This window comes from Vidua chalybeata, chromosome 11 (genome assembly GCF_026979565.1).
Source record: "Vidua chalybeata isolate OUT-0048 chromosome 11, bVidCha1 merged haplotype, whole genome shotgun sequence".
NCBI lineage: Eukaryota > Metazoa > Chordata > Aves > Passeriformes > Viduidae > Vidua > Vidua chalybeata.
The window spans coordinates 17,516,994-17,539,608 of NC_071540.1; the positions used below are offsets into that span (position 1 = coordinate 17,516,994).

Below are 22,615 nucleotides of genomic sequence, written 5' to 3' on the forward strand. Positions count from 1 at the left end.
GTTGGATTGGATTGGACTGGACTGGATTGGATTGGATTAGATTGGGTTGGATTGGGTTGGATTGGATTGGATTGGATTGGATTGGATTGGATTGGATTGGACTGGATTGGGTTGGATTGGATTGGATTGGATTGGATTGGATTGGATTGGATTGGATTGGACTGGACTGGATTGGATTGGATTGGCCATCAGGCTCAAACAATCCTCACCAGAATCCAACCAAGCAATCGCCCCAGGTAAACAATTCTCCAAACACATTCCACATGGGAAAAACAAGGAGCAGAAATAGAAATGGTTTTCTCTTTCTTTCCTCTGTGCTCCTCTATGAAAAATCCTGAAAGAGAGAAGAATGTACCTACCACAGGAGGGAGCTTTAGAAATGAATTCTCCCGTTGCCTTCTCTGAGGGTGTTTTGGTTCAGGTGGTGCAATAGGCTTGGGGCTGATCTGATCTCATTTGAATGAAAGCAGACTGCCAGCCATGCTCAGGAGCTCACCTCTCATCCTCGAGCTCACCATCAGAGGGGAGCAAGAGCAGGGTGCAGGTGTCAGCTCCCCATCACTGGCTCTGGGGACCTCCTGTTGGCCCTTCCACCTCTCTGTGCTCCTGCTGCGTGAATCCTCACACCACACATCACACCACCGGGAAGAATTGTTTGTTCTCTTATTAAAGATGCATACTAGCTGGCAAGCATGGATTCCTTTCATATTATTGAAGGGTTCCATAAAATACATTAAGATTCCCTGAGGTCTGAAAAACTGTGTGTGAGGTTTTTCTACAAGTATGCGAGAACTGCTGAGGTGATGGCCATCTATATGCAGTAATTCAGCCTTTTCAAAAGTATTAAACAGGGCAGTCATCTCTTCTGAGTTTCAAAAGCAGCCTATTTTTAAGAGAGAGATTTTTCTTCTGGTATTAAAAGGGTTATACTTTATCCAAAGCAGAAAGTAAACACTTAATGTATTGCTGTTTATGTTCTCTTTATGTGTGTGTGTGTGAATATTTGTGTTGCTCTCCCTAATAGGAAGTCAAGAAAGTTGTTTGGGCATATAGGTTTCCTGTCAAATATACAAGACAAGTGATCATCAGAAAATAAGGCAAAACAGAATATAAAAATGAACAAGCAGTAAAATATGGGGTTTTGTTAGTCAGAAACCATGCAATGAATGAAAATTATTTCACTGGATGTCCAAGTCCTCTTTTCTTTCCGCTTTCCCATTTTTCATTTTTTTGCTAGATTGATCTACAGTAGCTCAGGTGAAGGTACAGGATGGAAGTTAGGGACTGAGAGGTTTTAGAAGAAAGCTTTCAGGGTTTATTTCATTTGACAATATGATGAGCTTCTGCACTTGCTGTTGAAAACAGTGTGTAACAGTTGGGATTCTCCAGTTGTCAATAGCTCTTTCAGCAGTAGGATTGTTTCTGATTACAGTGTGGTTTGCCAATCCTGGAATGAGTGTGATGAAGCATAAAACACACCCCAGATCACCTCTGGCCTTTGCTTGTGTGTTCCACACTGCGAGGAGCCTGCGCTGGGACACAGCAAAACGCTCCTTCTGTCTCTACAAAGTTCTTTGACACTTGCAAGTCTCCAGAATAATTTTAAATTCAGACCCCCTCCAATGAAATGTAAATGTTCAGCTGGCAGAAATCAATGCATGATGCTGCTGAATTCGAGGAATCAAAAGCTAATTTTGTTACCAGTTTGGCAGCTTCCCTGCCTTCTAAGAGCTACATACAAGTGTCCATATCCTTTCTCGAGGTATATGCACTACCATCTCTGATCTTCATAAGGAATCATAGTTTTCTAATATTATAAAGTAAAAATTAAGAAACTGAGTGAAGAAATAGTTTTTTGCTGCTGGTTTTTATAGTATTGTTAAAATTAAAGGTGGAGTTTTAGAGCTGAGTTTTTAACACTGGGTTTACTCATGGGCTGTAGGAAGTGGTGAAGTGGTTCCATATCATGATCAATTGTTTACGTAGCTTGAATTTTAACAGCACTTAAAACTTGTACTCACATGATTGACACTAATGATTCTGAAAGAGACACTATATTCTGTCGAGTGAGTAATTTGTTTTTTAAAGAATTGCTTGAATACCTGTTTACGCTGTAGACTAACAGTGGTGGTGACATTATGATGATACAGCCAATAAATAGGATGCTTATGTTTTTTTTTTTTTAAGTATCTGAAATACTTGCCAACAAAATCTGTCATGCTGGCTGTGAGGAAATGGATATCCATGTGCCTGTGGAATTTTGTAAAGTCAAAGCAGTGGTTTTGGTCTAGCTCCTTCTAGCTTTTAATGATCAAAGTTGTTAGTACCTTAAATATTGCACTGGGATAAGCTTCAGTGAACATGAGATCAGAGTATTATTGCTTCTATCTTCTATAATATTTGCTTCATTGCATGAAAAGTGACTTCTTAATGAACTGTTGGCCAGACTTGAGTGCATTTGGGACTTGTGGGAGTTTAAGCAAGGGATTTTGGCCAATATGGTTGGCAACATTTTGATTTTGGATATGTTACTCCTCTTTGGAACCAGATTATTCTAAATACCACAGAGTGGTCATTACAAGGGAGGAGTCCCATGTGGTAATATGGAATATGAGAGAATAGTGTAGTCCTGACTTCCCATTCCGGATCCACAGGAGCCTTCCGTGGCAGAAAACACCAGCACAGTGAGGTGGATTCCCATGGTATTTTGTTCCCCCACCTGGTTCCTGGGGACTGAAGGCAGTCACCCAGGGCAGGTGCCCAGCCTCTGCCATCTCCAAATTCCCTTTCCTATTCCCTGGAGCCCCTCTGTGAGCCTGGTGTGGACCCAAGGATTGCAAACCCTGCATGTCCCTCTGTTCTGCATGGTTAATCTTGCAGGGCTGGAAAATCCCTGCTGCTGGGCAAGGGCTTTCCATCCTCTAGGACTGGTAGGATTTTTGTGCTGCTGCAGAACATTACCAGCAGAAATCCACTGCCAGCACAAGGCAAAGACATCTGGGACTGCCACAGGTCGTGGGGTAAGGCAGGAGTGTCAGCCTGAGCAGCTTTCCCAGCCCAGCCCCCAGAGCTCCCAGTTAGGGTCTGCTCTCTGCACAGGCACCTTTCAGAAGGTCTGCTCACCCTGTGGGCACAAGAGAGGTAGAAGAGGGGTGAAGGACCACCTCAGCTTTTACCCTGTGTTCCACACACAGCCCACAGGGCTTCTGTCCCAGCTCAGACCTGTGCTGCCCTGAGTGAGAGCTCTGCAGGTGCATCAGGGGAAGCTCGTGCCCTCTGGAGTTTTCAGGGGAGGAGCAGCATTCCCCCTGTGTTCCATGAAGTGCAGGTCACACACTAAGGACACAAGTTTTGTTTTTTTGGTTTTTTTTTTTTTAGGCAGTTCCCTTGCTGTTAGCTGTCCCCATAATTTAATTAATGAAAGAAATGAAGAGGGAGAAGTTACATAAGGCCCTTACTTAGGACTAAAATGCTGAGTGCTTCTTAGATGTAAATTGCAGGTTCTGCTCAAGCTATGGTGCATCAGAAAACCAGATTTGATAAGATTACAGCAACTTCAAGCACCTGGCTGAAGTGTTTCAATTTCTGAGTAGTAATATTTTGTTTAATGTTCTTCATGTATTAAATCTCCTTAATTCCAGAAATCTTTAATCTGTGTATGTAATAAGACATTGCTGTTGAAGTGCCAAATGCTTTGTTTGCACATTTTGAAGTTTCAGGAATCTGTTAAAAATACCAGAATGTCCTTTGTAGAAGATTATTTAGATCATAGGCTCTATTGACTGGTGAAATTGTGTTTATCTTCACAATGAGACAAAACAGGAGATCTAAAGGAGAATAAAGAAAACCACTGAAAAGGAGTCTCCTTCCAGTCCAATCTCATTTGTTGAAAGAAAATGTATATTAATTAAAAATTTAGACACTTCATTTCTGTTGCAAGGCTCCTTGCAAAAGACAAATTATTTTATACATCTAGTATGTGTTGGAACTGACAGATGAGATTAATATGCTTCTTAAATTACCATTACCAAGGGTCAATTAATAAGTGAACTAACCTTGTGAAAGTCATTCTGAAAGACTAGTTACAGATCTGTAATAGTCCCTGTCAAATCACACAGAATTGAGAAAATGAGAAATGTGTCAAATAAATACAACACCTACTAATTGCATTCTGCATAAGGTAAATGAGCTTTGGTGGTTGTTGGTGGAAGGAACAAGAAATAAGTCAAAGAAATGTTGCCATTAATAATATACAAATTTGGAGTAAAGTTTACTTGAGGGAACATGAATGCACAGAAACCTCCCCTGGTAACAGAAAAGTGAAGTTTCTTGGCAGGCAAAGAATAGGAGATATGAAGGTTGAATGATCATTAGAGAAATATTTCTTAGGCTATTATATAGTTTATTACCTTGGTAAATACAGAATTTACCCGTTTTTTCATTTTCTGATGCAATTTTTTGGATCTTTGGAGGTTAACTTACACAAATTAAGGTTTCATTATGACAAGAATTAAACCAGCCATATTTGTTGTATGATGGTAAAAAAAAAGGACTTCCAAATTTCTCTCTGTGGGAAGGACTTTAAAAAATACCCAGTTCCAAATCTGCATGCTGACCAAGCCTCATGCTAGTCCCTAATTTTATTTCCTGTGATTAGGTTATAAAACTGCAACAGGTATAAAAGCAAGATCACAGAAAACCAGTTTGCATTCTTCCAGGAAACCCTGAAGATTTAAGACACTTCCATCAATAAAATGAACCACTTTTGGGTTAAATTTGAGTGTTCACAACTATTGGCAACTGTAAATACGATTTTTCACTGTAGGTTTCAACATGAGCCTGTCTCTAGGTTACTGGGTTCTATCTGTTAAATCATCCAGCTACATCTATTGATGAATAAACATTCTATACAAATGTTCAATGCCACGAAAAAGCAGAAATTGGCTGTATGATATGAACCTTGGAAAAGCAGCAAGCCAAACATTTATTTGTGCAGCAAACCCCAGGTTTGCTGTGGTGGCACAAATGGCTGCTTGTGCATCTAAAGGTATGAATTTAAGAAATTTGGGTATTTATGGAATTAAAGTAGCAGTCATGCTATAGGGTAGGAGAAGCACACCAGCACGTGCTGCCATGAAGCTTTGAGCTGGAAATTCCATATTCCAGCCCTAGAAATGTTTATAAGGCAGGTCAGAGTGTGCAGCAATGCCCTGTGACTGAAGGGATCAGTCAGCACAGCCACTCAGTGCTGGGCTCAAAAGCTAAAGGCTGAAATGTGCTCAATTGCAGCCTTTGATGGGCAATTCTAAAATATAAATGTGGTTCTGAAAAGGAACCTGTTCAGAGAAAAAGGTTTTTAAAAAAAGGTGTTTCCATGTATTTATTCAGTTCTGCTCTCTATGATCTTCTGCTGGGTAAAGCAGAACATGAAGCAGAAAAATAAACTTAATGTCACTTCTCTTGTCTGTTGTTTCATTATGATAGAACATTTTTATAACATTGAAAATCCTGTATGGATTAAGATTTTTTTTTTTTAGTGAACAGCTTCATTTTAGTTAAACTCTTACATGATATAATTTACCTGCTGTCAAATCCAGTTAAGTGACATAGTTTGGTGCTATCATATTCCAGAACATGTCAGGATTTGATGAGCTATGAATGTTATGTTTAGTATCATGCATTTTTAAAAGGTTTTTTCCCCAACATTCTACTGAACACTCACTGAATCCTTCACCGAATGTCTTTTATTTTTCTGCAGGAAGATGTTCCTGTTATACAATTTTGGTTCCTTGCTGAACAGACAATCCATATTCATGCTTATTTTTTGACGTCTTAGTGAGAGATGAAGGTCTGATCACTTAAAATACATTTCTTACAAGCATATTTTTCTGTGGTTAAAACTTCCAATTTCTCTGAATTGTTCACTATGAAGCTCATTTATCTCCTGATAAAAAACAATTCTTTCTAAGTGGTGTCTGCAGTAAAATCAGGGCAGCTGAGTAAACCCAGAGCAGTCTCTGTGTTTTGGCTGCTCCATGGAATGGCGTGAGAGCTGCTTGCAGAACACAGAGTGCCATTTATTGAACATTCCTGTGAGCCAGCAGCCCTGGCTTGGCAAGGAGGGGACACACAACCTTGTGAATAAAAAAATGAACCTCCAGAAAAGTGATCAGCCCACTCGAGGTTTTACTGTGTTTCTCTTTGTTCCAGTTTCCTTCTTTGGCCTAAAATGAAACAAACACCCAAGTTCTAAAATAATTCTTCTTGGCCTTCTTTAGGTTTGAGAAAAGATTTTGAGATCTTTCTGCCTTCCTAAGCAGACTTAATAATTTTAAGTTGGTTTCTTTCTGCAGTTAGTTTTGCTTTCCTTATAGAATCATGGAATCAATCTTCCATGTCCCTTTCAAATATGGGTTTAGGAGCCTTTTGCTATTTCCTTGCCAGGGGATTTACTTGGTGCCATAATAGCAAATATTTAGTTTTACAAAAGACCTCAATTAAAACCAGAATAGACTCTTTTTGATAGGCTCCATGGGGTTGATGGATTGCTGCTGATTTCAGCTCCAAAATCAAACTCTTGGGATTGATTGGACTGAGTTTCTCTGTGTGTTCTGCATTGAGCCAGCAAGTTACTTAAGAGTGATAGATTTATAAATAGGTTACTCCAAATCAAAGAAATTATCTTATGTTTGAACCAGCAATGTATTGATGAGAAGTCACCTTGCCAGGGCAAAGGAGAAGAACCTTTGGTGATGTAGCAGAACTGAGTGAGGAGCTCTCGTGCAATTTGCCACTAATTGTTGTTTTATTGAACAGTAAAATCCAATATTAATGTTTGCTGTGCCTGTCAAATTAAAAACAAGAAGGTGACAGGAACAATGGAATAGAGACAGGACTATGCCCAGTCACAGAGCAGAATTTGGAGAATAAATCTTGTTTTCCTTTTTTTAGACACTGTCTAAAGTGTCTAAATAAGATGCTGTGTGTACTCAAAGGGACTATTGCAATTACCTTGGCAGAAACAATGACACTTCAAACTTCATTATTAAATACATTTCAAGCAAATCATGCTGTACTGTTAAAATAGTTCCCTATTGCTATAAAAAAGTTCAGATTTTAACACACACCTATTATTTTTAGAAAAGACCTGTACTGGGATGTAAAGTCCCCTAATTGACATAGGGGAGTGCACTCCTCAGGGGGGAGTGTGATGGAGTAAAATGCCACAGGATGATTTCCCATCACCTTGTGACTTCAATGCCACTTTGGGAGTAAATACATGAAGGTTGAACAGTCTGGTCTGTGCAAGAAGTCCCTGTGTTGCTTTGGAGCATCAGCTTCAAAAGTCTCTTAAGGACTTCTTCTTCTAGGACATTTCAAATTAAAAAAATTGCTGCACCCCAGTAGATTTTAATAGCTCAAAACACTGCAAGATTTCTCCTCCTTTCTCTATTTGTCTGTTTAATTCTCCATTCACCACAGAAATCCTCTCTGTTTTAAATTAGTTACCTTTATTTAATTCCTTTCACTTTGTTTATACTTTTATTTCCATTATGCCTTTAACTGACCCCTGGTACTCTGTTGGTGATTATCTTTGTGGGTCCCAAAGATCCTTTTCTTGGGTTTTTGAGTTACAGTTTTGCAATAGGAGAAGGAAATGTTCCAGCAACACTCACTGGGATGAGTTCTGGAATTTACTCCTTTTATCTTCATTTGGTTTGTGGGTGCATGAAAAAGAGTCTTGCTGATTGCTGTAATTCAAAAAGGGTTTTTTCACTTGCAATTTTAGTGCTTAGGGCATTTAATTAATTTTTTGACCTGACTATATTCAGATTTTACTTTTTGCTGGAATAACAGATTTTCCAATTCTCCCTTTGCCAAATACAAGATTCCACATAGGAATTTTTTTTTTCAGTTGATACAGCTGATGCAGCTTGATGCAATCAATGAAAAAAATAGACATCTACATAATCATTGGAAAAAAAAAAAAAGGTTTGATTGCATCTTTGGGCTGAAAATCATGTGTGTTACTATTTGTGGATAGTAAAAAGAGTTTGAAAAGTGTAAAAAAAGACAAAAGATGACATTGTGGGTCTTGGAATTCAGAAAATTGCTCAGATAAGGTTGCCATAAATTTGGAGTTTAGGAAAACCATGGAGAACAGAAAAAAAGAAATCTTTATCTCCAGAAACCAAATGGGTGTGGAAATGTGGCACGGATAAAGTCCTGAAAGTTAGTGACAAACCAGTAAGGCAGAAGTCTGTGGATTTGGTTTGAGATCTGATTTTATAGAAGTGCTGCACAGGAATTGTTGTGTGTTGTAAAACATCTTGTAAGATCTCAGAATTAAGGGAAAGTGGTGGTGGAGCAGAAAATTTACAGAGGAAGTGCCTTCCTAAGATGTTAAATGAAGTAAATTATGGTTGACTGAGATATTTAAAATAAATAAATAAATCCACTGAGGCATGCTAGAACTGCAAATTACACCTTAAGATTAATAGTTTTAACAGGTAATTTTGTCATGAGAGCTGAAGACCAGTGAAGCATTTCAGAAAGTTCCTGGGTGAAATGTAAGCAAGGAAAATAAAAGAACATGAAATAAATTCGATGTGTCACTACACAGCAGATGCTTGTTGATCCTTCAGGAATTACATTAGAGCTATTTGACTACTCAGAAAATATTTTTACTGTGTTAATTCACCTAATTTCAGACTCATTGACTAAATCTTCTTTTATTCACAATTAATGTAGAGAGATGGTCCAACATGTTAACAGTGACAAAGGCTCAGTTAAGAGAGACAGAAGAGGTAATTTGAAATGACATTTTATTTTGGGTCAGGCTGCCCTGGGAATATCTTTCCACTACATCCATGTCTGCAAACTTCTTTTCTGCTATAATAATGTGGAAACTGTTCAGATAATTTCTTTTTTTCTGTGAATGAAATATAGATTTAATAGGAAAAAAACCACTACACTACTGAAATGAAACAGGGAAACTGTTCATTGTGTGTGATCTGGGATGTGCTGATCTGCCTAGCTGCTCTTACCAGGAAGATCAGCTGTCTGAATTACAAAAAGATCAGCCACAAACACCCTTTTGGAAAAAAAACCAAACTACTGGGCATAATGTGAAATTCAATAAAGCTGACTGTAGACAAAATCAGCAAAAACTCCTTTAGTTGGGGATGACAGGGCAGGATAAAGGGAGTTTTGTTACCTTCAGTGCTTGCACATCATCACAGCTGCTGAGGTCTTGGAGTGCAGCAGGGCAGGGAAAGCCAAGCTCTAACTCTGAATACTTCTGGGCTATATTTGATATATTTACCCCCACACATGTCAAAATTCTTAATATAACAGCTTCCAAGCTCTGATGCTACTGAGGGAGATTGATAAACTCACTTTTACTGACGAGTGTAACCAAACACACAGCAGGGAGGGAGTTGTGGTGATGCTTCCCACACCTTTTATCATCAGCATGGAAATGTGTCAGCTTTGGCTCAGCAAACAGGCAGCAAAGTGCCAAGTGTTTACTAGACAGGGATGTGAGGAGGAAGGAGAGGGATGTTCCATGGCAGGAATGGGGTCAAACAGGCAGATTCCAGTTGGTAAAGTGGGTGCCCTGAGGAAAGGAGAGGCTGTCACGGCTTGGGAAAGGAGTTAGAGGGAGATTAACAGAAGAATGAATAATAAATAAATAGCATCCCAAATAATTAAATACAGAAAAGAGAAAGGGACTATGTAGGTACACAAACAGAACTCTTGACAGTTTATCACCCCATCCTATGTGCTGGAGAAGGGGCATGGCAGACACCTTGTGCCACAATCCAATCCTGCGCAGCATCCTTCTGGATGGCAGCTTTGCCGCTCTGAAATTGTAATGGGTTTTGTAAGCATTAGCAGCATGGTCATCTCGACCCTGTGAGCAGAGACAAATCTCATCTGGTTCTCTTTTCCTGCCTTCTGGAGACCAACCTTCCTAAAGGTGAAGTTTAGGAATGCTGTAGAAGTGCATCTTACAAGGCTGTGATAAATGCAGTGTAGAAAATATGGTGGCATCATTTCAAATTTTCAACAGCAGAGCAATTTTGTTTACAGGAAAAGCAAATTTTTCAGGAACTCCACCAGGAAAACACTTCTCTCTAAAGTGTTTTCTTCACTGACTCTTGGATCCCAAGCACTCTTATTTTGCTCTTGGATAGGCTTTGAATGAGTGGTGGCTGCAGCTGTCCCCTGGAGCACTGACAGGGTAGAGAGGATGAGCTGTCACCCCAGGAGTGCTGACAGGGCTGGGAACTCAGGCTGCAAGGCAGCAGTGACCTGCAGGCCCTCCAGTGCAGCCTGTAAAGCCTTCGGTATGAGTGCTTTTGTAATTGCTTGTTTTTGCTACTTAAAAACAGGGACACCTGTCCTGTTACCTCTGTTCTTGCCTGGTATCAGCCTGAGTGATCCTTGACTTCAAAGACCTTTTCCTGCTCATTTGCAGGAACAGATATTTTAAGCAATGATAACAAAGCCAACCATATGCATGTGTGATATATCCCTGGCATTTGCACTGACCTTTATTTCTTGTGCCTAAAGAAGTCAGTTTCCTTGTCACTGATGCGTTTGAGATCTTGCATTTTAGTTCTTGGTCTGATTAACTACAGGCTCTCTCTGACCCTCGTGCTTCTTGCATCCTTCCATGAGTTGAAATCTGTTAAACTCTTGCCACTTCCTCCACTTTTGGAGCTAATTTTGAGCAGCCAGAATGGTGAGCAGTGTCAAACAATGCCAGGAGCTATTTAAAAGTGCAAAGTTATTTTTTTTTTCAGTTTTTCTTTTGTAAGTGTCTTTATTGCTTTTGTGGTGCAGCATAGAGTCTAAAAATTCTGGCCCAGCTTATGTCTTAATCCTTTATTTCAGCCCTACTTTGTCTCTTTTTGATTTCTTGAATATTTTTGTGGTGATTAGAATTGATTGCTTTGGTGAATCCTGCCACCTCCTCTGTCTCCCTCACCCCCACTCCATTTCTGAGGGGATCAACATGTGCTCTCTTGTGATAGGGGAAGATTTTAATTAGTATTTACATGATCAGCCTTAATACTTTTGGTCTGTGTGAAGTCCACGTGGCTGCTTGAAGAGCTGTGCTGCTCCACAGATTGGAGGGATGTTCTTCCCGTTTGTTCACCGAGGTTATTTTTGGAGTGGGCATTCTCATTTCAACTCCTAGATAATGCTTAACAGGATGGATGCTTCAGAAGTTATTTTAATTTGATTTTTGAGGCCATATGAGAGATTCTTTGAGGCTTTCTATTGTAAGGATGCATAAAATTATTTTCACTCGTGCTTTTGTGTCTTTACAGATGTAGAATAGTGTGTAACGGGAGGGAAAAAATCATATACTGAGAGGACAACTGGGTTTTCAAAGATCTTTCAAAGGTGTTTTGATTTTAATAGGATATATTATCCAGTCTCATAAGGCACTTTGAAAAATCATACTGTGCACATGTTGGTAGCTTAATAATCTTTGTAAATCTAATTTTACATTACCTGCTCAGCAAGAGGTTGAATATCACTATCAGTCTTGTGTGCAGAGATCAAAAACCCAGATTCAAGCTTGATTTAAATTTTGTCTGGTCTGTGGCTTTGGTGAAGTCATTTCATCTCTGTCTCCCACCCTTTGCCTATCTTATTTATGTGACTGATTCTCTTTTGAAACACTCTGTGGCTGTTGGTCCCATCAGTTCAGTCATCATTAATCAGGGTGGTTACAGTTTGAGCACCTCACACCTGCTTTATGCCCATCCTCAAATGGGGATTTTGTGGGGTTTGGAAGGTTTGTAAATGCACCCATTTACTCTGTGAGGTGGCAGGACCCTGGAGCAGCTCCTGCCGTCCCATCTGCTGCCCACAGAAGCGAGAATTTTGGGATAATGTCAGAATCTTCCCTTCTTTGCTCCCAATTCCTTTGTTCCCTGTGACCTTTTGCATAACTCACCATTAAACCCATTTTTCTCTCATGCAACCTGACTCTTTGTGTCCTACAAAGTGACATTTCTCAGAGGGACTGGAGTTTACAGGGATACATCTGGGGCAAAAAATGGACAGAAGCCTTGGAAAACTGTTGCTTTCTAGTTCCTGATAATACATAATAAATAAAACCTTGTTTTGATAAGGTTTTTTTATGATATCATAGGCTTTAAACTATGAAAATACATAATAATAAAACCTTAAATGCTCTGTGAATATCAAAAGGAATCTTTGCAAAGAATTGTTTATTACAAATATTTAAATGTTAAAAAAAAGAAGTCTTAAAAATAATAGTCACAAGAACTCGCAAGTAAATCTTGTCTGCTCCAAACTGACTTAAAAAACCCCTGAAAATACCAGTTCCTGCTTGCTGACCCCTTTATTCTTGTAACTTAAAACCTCAGGAATAGGTGGTAAAAGCTATGAGATTAAGTTACCCATTTTGTGGGTTTATTTTTACAGTTGACATACAAAAATCTGCTATAAAATCCCAAACTATTTATTTTATATTTTAATGAGATGAAAACATCAAAATAATTTTTGGAATTTGGTTTAATGTGAAGAAAAGGCAGAGTTCATTTTGGTATAAGATTTTTATGAGTATGTAATTAATGTATTTTTTCTGCAGTTTATGTCTTTATTTTCTACAATTTTGGGGTTTTTATATTCCTTTTTTTAATGGAAAAAGGGACATTTTATACTTAGAACAGAGACAAATTTCCAGGCTTTAAGCTGTACAGAAAACAACACTTTTTTTAAACAATATTGTGATTCAGAGACACAGCTGGAGAAGAAGATGCATTTCCTGTGACACTAATGGTGGCACAGTGTATACATTCAATTAGATAATGAATTCATAATTGCTTGGTTTCCAGCTATGGAGCAATTTAATACATTAAAACCAAAAAAATATGAAACATATAGCATTGTAGATTCATTTTTCAGCAATGAGCACATTCCAATGATGGCATTTTCTAGGAATATTGTGGCTTTCCTGGATTGCCAGTGCCAGGTTTTCCAGTGGAAAAAGGGTTTGTGATCTTATCTGGAGCTGCAGGTACAAGGAGCTTTTGGAACTGGTCTGTACTGATTGAAAAATGGCCAAGAAAATGTTCTTGTGCTTCGTCCTTCGAGGGAAGGGTGAACGATAGAGAGATTTACTGCACAAAAAACCATGTGGAAATGTACAGAAAGCTGCGATTTAATTGAATTTGATTAAGGCTCTAAGAGTTTTTTGACTTGGGCTGCTTTTGTTTAAAGAAAAAACAGTTGAAATAACGTGGGAATGTTGATTTGACAGTCACATACAGATAAACCCCATTGTTGACAGGTTACAGCTCAAATGTGACTTGAGCTTTGGAAAGGTAAAAGGTTCTTTTTAGACAAAAGTGTATTAACTTGGCAGAGCGTGCTATGTTATGCTTCAGAAATTAAAATATGATGTAGACCCTGACCTTTCAGTCTCCTGATGTGACTAATTAAAATATTAAGCCCACGGCCTTAAAAGGCAGAGATAAAAGCACATATTTGACTTTTTATAATATTAAGTTTCTCTTTCTTTTCTTAAAATGTCTGTTAATGCATCTACAAACTTTTGCATCTGAAGTGAACAAAGAAGATGAAGTGACTCTTACTGAAGAATTCATTCCTTGCCACTTTGGAGAGAGAGAAGTCTCGTTTGGTTTTTTTTTTGTTTGTTTGTTTGTTTGTTTTTTATTTATTTTGTTTAATGCACACAATTAAGAGATAGTTGTGCTAAGAAAATAGGAACTGTGTAATAATTAATTTTTGAGATGGATGCAGTAGCAAGATGAAGCCTGTGGAAGATACTCCCGGAGTACTTACATGGCCAATTAATCCCTTTCCACCTTGGCCCTGGCTCTGAGTGCCAGGTGAAATTCTCTAATTGCAGGTAATGGTGCTGGTTTTGGCCATCATCTGTACAGCTGTGCTGTGGTACTTGATAGAATTATGTTTTCCTCCGAAAAACTGAGTATTTTTATTTTCAGTCATCTTCCTCCATCTCTTATGGAGCAATATAACTATTAGTTCATGTTTTATTCATACTCTTAAAACAGGAAAATTTACTTGTAATTAGTTTCTCGTTGTCTGAATTATTGTCTTCTCTGAGTTGTGTTAGGTAATTGCATAAAATTTTTACTACAACCTTGCACTAGAAAAATAATTTCTTTATTACATTTTATGACCTAGAGGTGACCAAATTTTCTTTTCTTACCAGGAAATTGCCTGAATGAAAGATCCTAAAGTCCATTGCGTTTCTTTACTGTCAATTCACACTTAAAAACTGATGATAAAGAAACCTAACAAGTATTCTTAAGACTGAATCTGATCAATAAATATTTCCAGCAGAAATTAGAATAACTGAGGTGGGGCAGGTGGCGGTGTTGCAGTATTTTGGATGGTGCAGTGCTCCTGTGAAGCTGGGGATGAGGAACAAGTAGAAAAACCATCTGTTGAAACAAATGGAAAACTTCCATGAGAAACATTCCTGTGGGCAACAAATTGGAAATTAAAATTAGATGGCAGGTAATGACTAAATAACCTGTCTTAGGCTTTGAAGATAATTAAGCACTAAAAGATATTCCAGATTTACTTATTAAAATCTCCAAATTTATGATGTAATTTTATGTGGGCCATTGGCTGGCTCGCTGCAAAGTGAAAATAGACATTTATATGCAGAGAAGGAAGGTGGCTCTCCAGAATCATTTCACCAAAAGCAATAAATGAATGAAAACAACCCTTCTGTGAAGAGAAACCTTTGAAATTACTTGAAGTAATGGTAAGAATGAGACTGGTTATCTTTTCATGTAAATGTTATTGCTGACTGCAGAGTAGAAAGGATTCAAGACTGTTTAAAATAAAGCAGAAAGCTTAAAATGAGCAACTTTGAATAAGCTTAACTTCTGATGAGATCATTATATTTGGGGTGATGAAAGATCCATGCTTTGCATGTGCTGAGGGAAATTGGATGGGAAGTCTAGAAATCCATTTTGAGAAGGGAGAGGGTTTAGTAGGAGTTTGTGAGATAGGATAAAATCTATTCCTGCCTGCACTTTGGGGGTTTGCTTTGCTTTTCCCTGTTCCATTGCTGTGCCTAATTTGATCAGTCTTTCTGAGCTATACTGTGGCACCAGCCAAAGTCTGCTTTGCATCTGATCATGGAGTTTTGTGCTGAGAGGTGTAAAATTTCTCCTAAAGCCTTGATTATCCTTTGTGGTTTGCATGTACACTTGTGTCAGAAACGAAACGGCCTCAAGAGCTGCTGAAAATACCAGGTTAGATTACGATGACCATGACTTCATCATTTTCATCGAGTCATGGTTTGGGTTGGAAAGGACCATCTAGTTTCCACCCCCATGAACATAATTCCTTAACTTTTGAGTGGGAAAGCATCAGTTTTTCACAAAATAAACAACTGCAGAACTCTGCAGGTTGTTTTGTTTTGTTTTTTCTCAATTTGTTCAAATCTGTCTTTATGCTTAGCACGTGTCCTTGGAGCTGCATTGTTATAGTCAGGTAGGAACTTAAACCCTTTCTGAATGTGCCATTACAATTTCTTGTTATCAAAAGAATTAATTCAGTATCTTTCATACATCAGACAAGTTTTACATTAAAATCAGATAGGCTTTCTTGCCTCCTGCATTGAAAGACTGAAATCTCACAGTTCTGGTACTTGGGACAATCTCATTTCCCACCTGGTTTTGTTTACAGCCTGTTCAAAGTGCCAACATTGTCTTTTACTTGAATGCTTTTCTCACTTGCATGTGTTGGGTTTTTGGAAATAACAATATACTTCTGCTGTTATTTTGTGACAGATTTTATGGATTTTTTTTGTTTTGTTTTGTTTTAATTTGGGGCGGTTTTGTTGTTTTTTGGGGAAACTAGATAAAATATGAGACAGCTTCTTTCACAAACTGGTCATATAAAGAATGATGGCCATAACTTCAGTGCTGCAGGTTTTCATTTTGAAAACATTGTAGGATGGGTTTAAAAGGAGCTTGTGACTTAACTCAGTGCTTAGGACAGGCTTGAAAATTATTGTACAAAGATTAATAAAATAAAGTCCTTGGCCATCTAAATAAAATAAAATAAAATAAAATAAAGAAGATATCATGTTCCTACAGACCTGTCATGCCAAATTTTTCAGACAGCTGCTCTCTGATGCAGTGGACTTGGCAAAGATAAAGCAAATCTATTTCAGTCATTAATAAGAATCTCCTATTCTTTTCCTTGATCTGTGCAAGTCTGAAAAAAAAAACCCAAAAACTAGTGTTAGATCAGCTTTTGTTTTAAATGACTTACAATTCTGATAAAGTAGCTGAAGTAGTTTTTTAAATTTAGCAAAGTCTTTGTTCTTTCCAATGAACAGCACAGTCACTTGATACTGAGAAACAGATTAGGAGCAAATTATCTTGAATTTGAAAATTAATTTCCTGGAATTTCACAGAGAAATATCACTATTCTTTCACTTCTCAAAGCAATTAACATAGTTTTGATGAGTCAGTTTTACTATGATAAAGGGTCCAGCTCTGGAGTCTTCAGCACAGGGATGATGTGGATATGTGGGTCCAGAGGAGGCCACAAAAATGAGCAGAGGGCTGGAACACTTTTTCTGTAAGGACAGGCTCAGAGAGCTGGGTGCTGAACCCCAAGTCTGATCATGGAGTTTTGTGCTGTGAGGTGTAAAATTTCTCCTAAAGCCTTGATTATCCTTTGTGGTTTGCATGTAAAGAGAAGAAAAGGCCCCAGGAGGACCTTAGAGCCCCTTTCAGGGCATTACAGGAAGGTTGGGGATAAGCATTTAGCAGGGCTTGTTTGGTAGGACAAAGAGAAATGGTTTTGAACAAAAAGAGAAGAGATTTGAACTAGATACAGGGAGAGGGAAATTACAATAAGGGTGGTAAAACACTGTCATGGGTTGCCCAGAGATGAGGTGGATGTTCCATCCCTGGAAAAGGCCAGGTTGGATGGGACTTGGAGCAACCTGCTCCAGTGAAAGGTTTCCCTGCCCATGGCAGGGGGTGGAAATAGATGAACTTTAAAGGTCCTTTCCAAGCTAAATTATTTTATGATTCATTTTGTCAGCAGTTTCCAGCTGTAGCTAAAACTGTATCTGACTTTAATGTAATTCAGGAATGGAATCTCTTTTCCTTTCCCAGTCCCCATCACATCCCATGGCAGAGATTCCTGCATTGATTTTGGAGTTCAGAGTTGAACAAACCCAAAAGTTAAAGGGGAGGTGCTCCCAGAGATCTTCAGCTGTGCCAAAGCTATGGGAATCATCCCAATCAGAATATTTGTGTGCCTTTAAGCTGTTAAGCCATATAATAAAAAATAAGGCTTGGGAAAGGCTTGCAAGAACAATTCGTAGACAAGTGAGGATAAGCAGTGAGTAGATGTTAAAATGGACTGTGACACTATTTACAAACAGTGCTTGTAAGTAGGTGTCTCACTCATCACAAACACTCCTACTCACACCCAACACATTGAATTTAAATAGTGGAAGGTATTTATAAGCATTACAAAAAACCAGAGAAAGGTGATAATAAGCCATCCATTTTAATAAGGAATTAGGATTCTGACCTATTTCTTTCCCAGCAGGATTTATCACTAACTTATAAATAACTTACAGGTATAAGACAGAGCAATGAAGAATAAATTAACAGTATAAACAAAATACTCAGAGACTTCCAGCCCCTGCTGGCACCATTTTCTCAGGGAAAGACTGGGAGAGAGTGATATTAACATCTGAGCTCAGGTTCATTTTCTGGCTGGCTTAACTCCATTAGAGTCTGGGGATGGGGAGGGCAGGTGAGAATGATAGTGGTGTCTCAGACATGTTTATTGCTGTATTTTATTGATTTCTTGTGAGGTGAGAGAACTGCAGGTATAGCACACAGCTGCAATCTAAATTGATTTCTCTGTTGTTTAAGAGGTTTTGGCGTGGTTTGCCCTGGTGACTCATTGGGGCCTTCCACTGCACATGGGTTGGAGGGTTGAGATTTCTCTCAACTTTCTGTCCAGTTTTTGGACATAAAGAAAGTCCAAACAAATCTTCAGCTTGTGAATATACCCACTTGACTGGGACTGAAGATGTTCTTTCATTCTTCCACACCTGATTAGAAAACTCAGAGAACTCTGAAAATGGCCTAACAAACACTTCATGCCATCACCACTGAAAAAATGTCTAAATGTCTACAGCATTCCTGCTTTTTTTGTTTTGTTTTGTTTTTCATGGTTTTATTTTCTGTTTGTTTTTAAAAAGGTGAGCATTAATGTAAATTCTACCATGAAATTCTGTATGTGTCCACTGGAGGTATGCTTGATAAAAGGAAAGAAACAAATTCTAACCAAATCTTCACATGTGTAGGATTAAATTTGCCAAGAGTCTTGTTTTTTGGGTTTTTTTTTTTAGCTCTGTTCTATTAATTCTTTGGGCAAGATGGCATCTTCAAGCTGCCAGGGGGTATCTCAGTTTGAATGTACATCTGTCTCTCTTTTGCTTCGAGGAGAAATCCGCTCCGAGCCTGGTCCAGAAGCGTGGGCTGCAAGTGGTGTCTTTGGCAGGGTCTGGCCACACCGACGCTCATCAGAACTCTTTTTTTTCTTACTCTCTTCTCACTGTGACAGTGAACTCATGACTTGGTTCCTTTCTCTGTTCACCCAGCTGCAAGTGGAGGTCGTGGACATGAATGAGAAAACCATGGATGGCCCGGTGCGCCTGGACATCTTGGTCATCGACCAGAATGACAACAGGCCCATGTTCAAAGAGGGCCCCTACGTTGGTCACGTCATGGAGGGATCTGCCACAGGTGAGTCCGAGCCAGTCACAGCTCAGGAAATACAGCCTGAACAAACCCTCTCTTGGCAAGTGCATTATTATCACGTTGTACAAGCTTTCTTGCCGATTTTGGTGGCTTACTGGTTTCTTCCTCCGCGAAAAGAAGTGGGAGCAGCACAACTTTAGGACAGTGGGTAATGATTTTTGAAAAATAAGTCTCTGCAGTAAAAAAGAAAAAGAAGTGAAAGGCAAAAAACCCCAGAAATTAGTTGGAAATAGGAGCTTTGATTTAGGTTAATGTTTTTTCTTCATTTCTGGAATCACTGAAGACAAACCCTAGGATATGATTAAGATTCAAACCAAATACCACGAGCAATTTCTGTGCAGAGTGGGAATTTCACATTTTTTTTCCTGTAAGTTCAGTTACTCGAAGGGTTATTTTTATTTGTTTATGTAGCATGAGTCTGGTAAATAACCAATAAATGGAAAGCACATTATGAATAAACAAATGTTTTCGGGCAGATTGAAACACTGAACAATGCTGATAAACAGATGTTGTAAATGTAGATACAACAGTTGCAACTAAACAAAAACACATTGATATATTAAAGTTAGTAAGGAAAATGTTCTGATTAAATTTCCTGTTGATTTTGTTTGATAAGGAAATTCTACAAGAGTAAGATACTGTTCCAAGTTTTAATGTGGGTATAACCATCCAAGTTAAACTCTTCCCTTATATTATGTGAGCTTTCTGGTGAAATTTGCATTTTCACATAGAGTTCTTCATATCTAGAAACCTGGGGGTATGAAATGCATTGCAAGCTGCTCCCTCAACAGATTAAATTTTTGAGGCAACTGTTTATTTACCTCACTTGTGACAAGCATGTAATGAAGATATTGATGATCTTTTCAGCCAAACAAGAAACATTTAATATTTGAGAATATGACTACCAGTGGAACACTCTTTTCTCTTGTAGGTCTCTAGTACATTTTTAACTGGCAATTCCCTGTTTTTATTATCCATAAACTCTCCTTGCTTTTCCTTTTTTTCCCACTCCTTACATTGAAGTTTACACTTCTGATTCAGTAGAGATGTTTCTCAGCCCACCTTCCAGTGAATTCTTCCGTAATAGTTTCATCCATTTGCTCCTATTGCTGCTTTGTATTGGCTCAGGTATCATTTAGCATTTTGATTGTCTTTCCTGCTGGCCAAAGTTTGAATGATTTTTCTCAACTTTCCTTCCCTTCCCTTCCCTCCCTTCCCTCCAGGTATTCATCACATTAAACTTCATAACCTCATTTGCCTGGTGTCAAGAGCACCAATGCTCGCAAAATTATTTTGTGCACAATGGAACCTGTGGAATCAGGGTAGGCTGGAATCAGGGACAGCTCTCTCTGCAGATGGCACCCACTCAGCCAAGATTTCCTGGTCTTGTTTTCCATAATTCTTCACAACTTTTGGCACATATCTTCAAATTATTCATCAGGCTCTGCTATTTTATCACGGAGGTTATCAGAGAATATTCCGAGCTGGAAGGGACCCACCAGCTGTCGTGCTGTTCCAAATCAAAGGTTACACTGCACAGCTTGATAGGAATCCTGATGTGTTTGCAAGTGGCATTCCTGAGTCCTTCCCTTTGGATTGCAATTGTGCTGCATTTCATTTTTGAAGCTGCAAAAGGAAGGCTTTGTATGGGGATTTTGGAAGGAATTTCAAATGAGTTAGAGACGGGATCTCTGAGTTTTTAGATGGTGCAGTTTATTTTTCTTATCTTCTATATAGGTAGGAAGGGTGAGTTTGGCTCACATCTTCACAGCATGGTTCAGAAGGTCACAAGACCCTTAGTTATAAGACCTTTTAAGGATTTATTGACTAATAAAATACTGTTAATAAAATGAAATATTTAATGATTGGATCAAAAATATCCAATCATTAAATATTTCATTTTATGGACTCATGTTATAGTGTAAGCTTTCTTAGGTAATTATGTTATGATACACAAAATTACAGTAGTGCATTTTAAACTTGTTTACTTTTGTAACTAATTTTTTCTATATATTAAACTCTAAAACTCTAAACTTTCTTTTTCTAACTTAATGTGTTTCTGCTTTAAAGCTATATTCTCGCTTCTATTAGCAAAGTTTGGAAGCCTCTTCCAAGGTCTCAGATCAAATCCTGTGTTTAATTCTAAGCTTTGGCATACAGGCCCAAAGTTCTGAGAATTCCCTGCATTCCAGATTCCATCAGCTTTGCATTGGATGCATAACATTATTTCTTATCACTTCTTATCACTATCAGCTTCCTTCAAGCTCTGAATCAAACCCACTCACTGAAATTCTGCTAAAAATAAAAAATGCTCAAGTAGGTATCTTGGATTTGTCTTGATGCTCCCTGGAGCAAAGTGTAAATGTCCATGGATACCAATAATTCCATGAGAGATGCACAATAATGTAGAGAAAGATACAAATATAGTGTGATACTCATCAGAAGGATTTGGGACTTTTTTAAACCATTCAGATGATATTATTATCTTTAAATTATCCATTACAGGGTTCCTGTGTGTTTTCCTGTTAGGCCACAATTTTATCAGTCACAAAACCAATGGAATTCTCTACAGACTTTCCACTCCTTTATTAACTCTTCAATTGAACTTAGGTGTTGTCTCTTCATCAGGAATAGTAGAGAATTATGATAAATCTTAGAGAGAGTTAGCATCAAAAACTTAAATATGTAAACTTTAATTTTAAAAATCAAGGGAATATTCATATTAGACTTCCCTGGTGTTGCTGTAGAACATATTTTACAGCTTTTTATTGTTTTACAAAGTGACTTTTTTCCCTTAATGAGTTGAAAGTCAATTCCTTAATTAGGGAACTACACAGAAATTACAGTGAAAAGTTGTGTCATGCCCCTTTTAAGAATCTTCTTTTCTCTTCTATCTGAGATAGATATAAATCCACCAAAACTGAAGAAAGCATGGAAACAGTGTGTGATTTTTGTATTTATTTAATCTGTGTATGAATAATTAAAGAGCCTTTTGAGCACAGTCCCAGTGAGGATGGTTTGGATGGTGTTCAAATAGATTTTTTTATGTCACTAAGGCCATTCACATTTGTGTGTGTGTGATTTTTAAACTCACAGTAAACACCACTGGTTATTTGGACACCTACAATTTATGTGCCATCACATTTCTGGGGAGGCAAGTACCTGCCTATAATTACTGAGAATACAAACTACATTACAATGAGTATTCATCTGAATTTCAAGCTAGGGCTTGCCAGACCTTATAATTAATGATAAAAATATGTGACTGCTAGGTGATATTGCTACAGATTTATTTCTTGATATATCATTCCTAGGGAAATTTAATAATATAGTTAGTTACAGTAAATTAGCTCTTTTCAGGGAAAATTGTCATGGTTCTGAAAATAGCCCGGCATCAAATCCTAACAAAGTACCCAAATGTGTGCTTAAAGTGACCACAGATGTGCTGAGATTTCTATTAGGTCTTTTTCTGGAGGGACTGCAAACTTGGAGGCTTTTTATCATAAATAAATAAATTGGAAGACCAGTAGAAACTGTTTGAAGACAGGAGAACCGGTTTGATTTGTTGTTTTTTATTTATACCAGCTCCCATTTCTGGATGAGGTTGCAGTCAGCATATATGTACCAGGAAAGTAATGGCTGAGCCTGACTCAGTGACACTGATGGCAATTTTGGGGCTGACTGTAATGAGTTTTGTGTTTGCTGCACTGCTGATTTCTCATGTTTTTGTTTTCTGAGTTATGACCCAGTTTATTTCC

At 38.2% G+C, this 22,615-nt stretch overlaps 1 protein-coding gene across 3 annotated transcripts in view; it reads left to right on the forward strand.

The window, feature by feature from the left end:
* CDH13 (cadherin 13) overlaps positions 1 to 22,615 on the forward strand; it is a 449,953-nt gene that overhangs the window by 239,595 nt on the left and 187,743 nt on the right. For all 3 annotated transcript variants that reach the window (XR_008432843.1, XM_053952983.1, XM_053952984.1), the window contains exon 6: positions 18,698 to 18,842. Coding sequence is in view for 2 of the 3 variants with exons in the window: in XM_053952983.1 (XP_053808958.1) it covers positions 18,698 to 18,842 (145 nt within the window). In the remaining variant the exon portion in view is untranslated. The remainder of the gene's footprint in view (positions 1 to 18,697; positions 18,843 to 22,615) is intronic.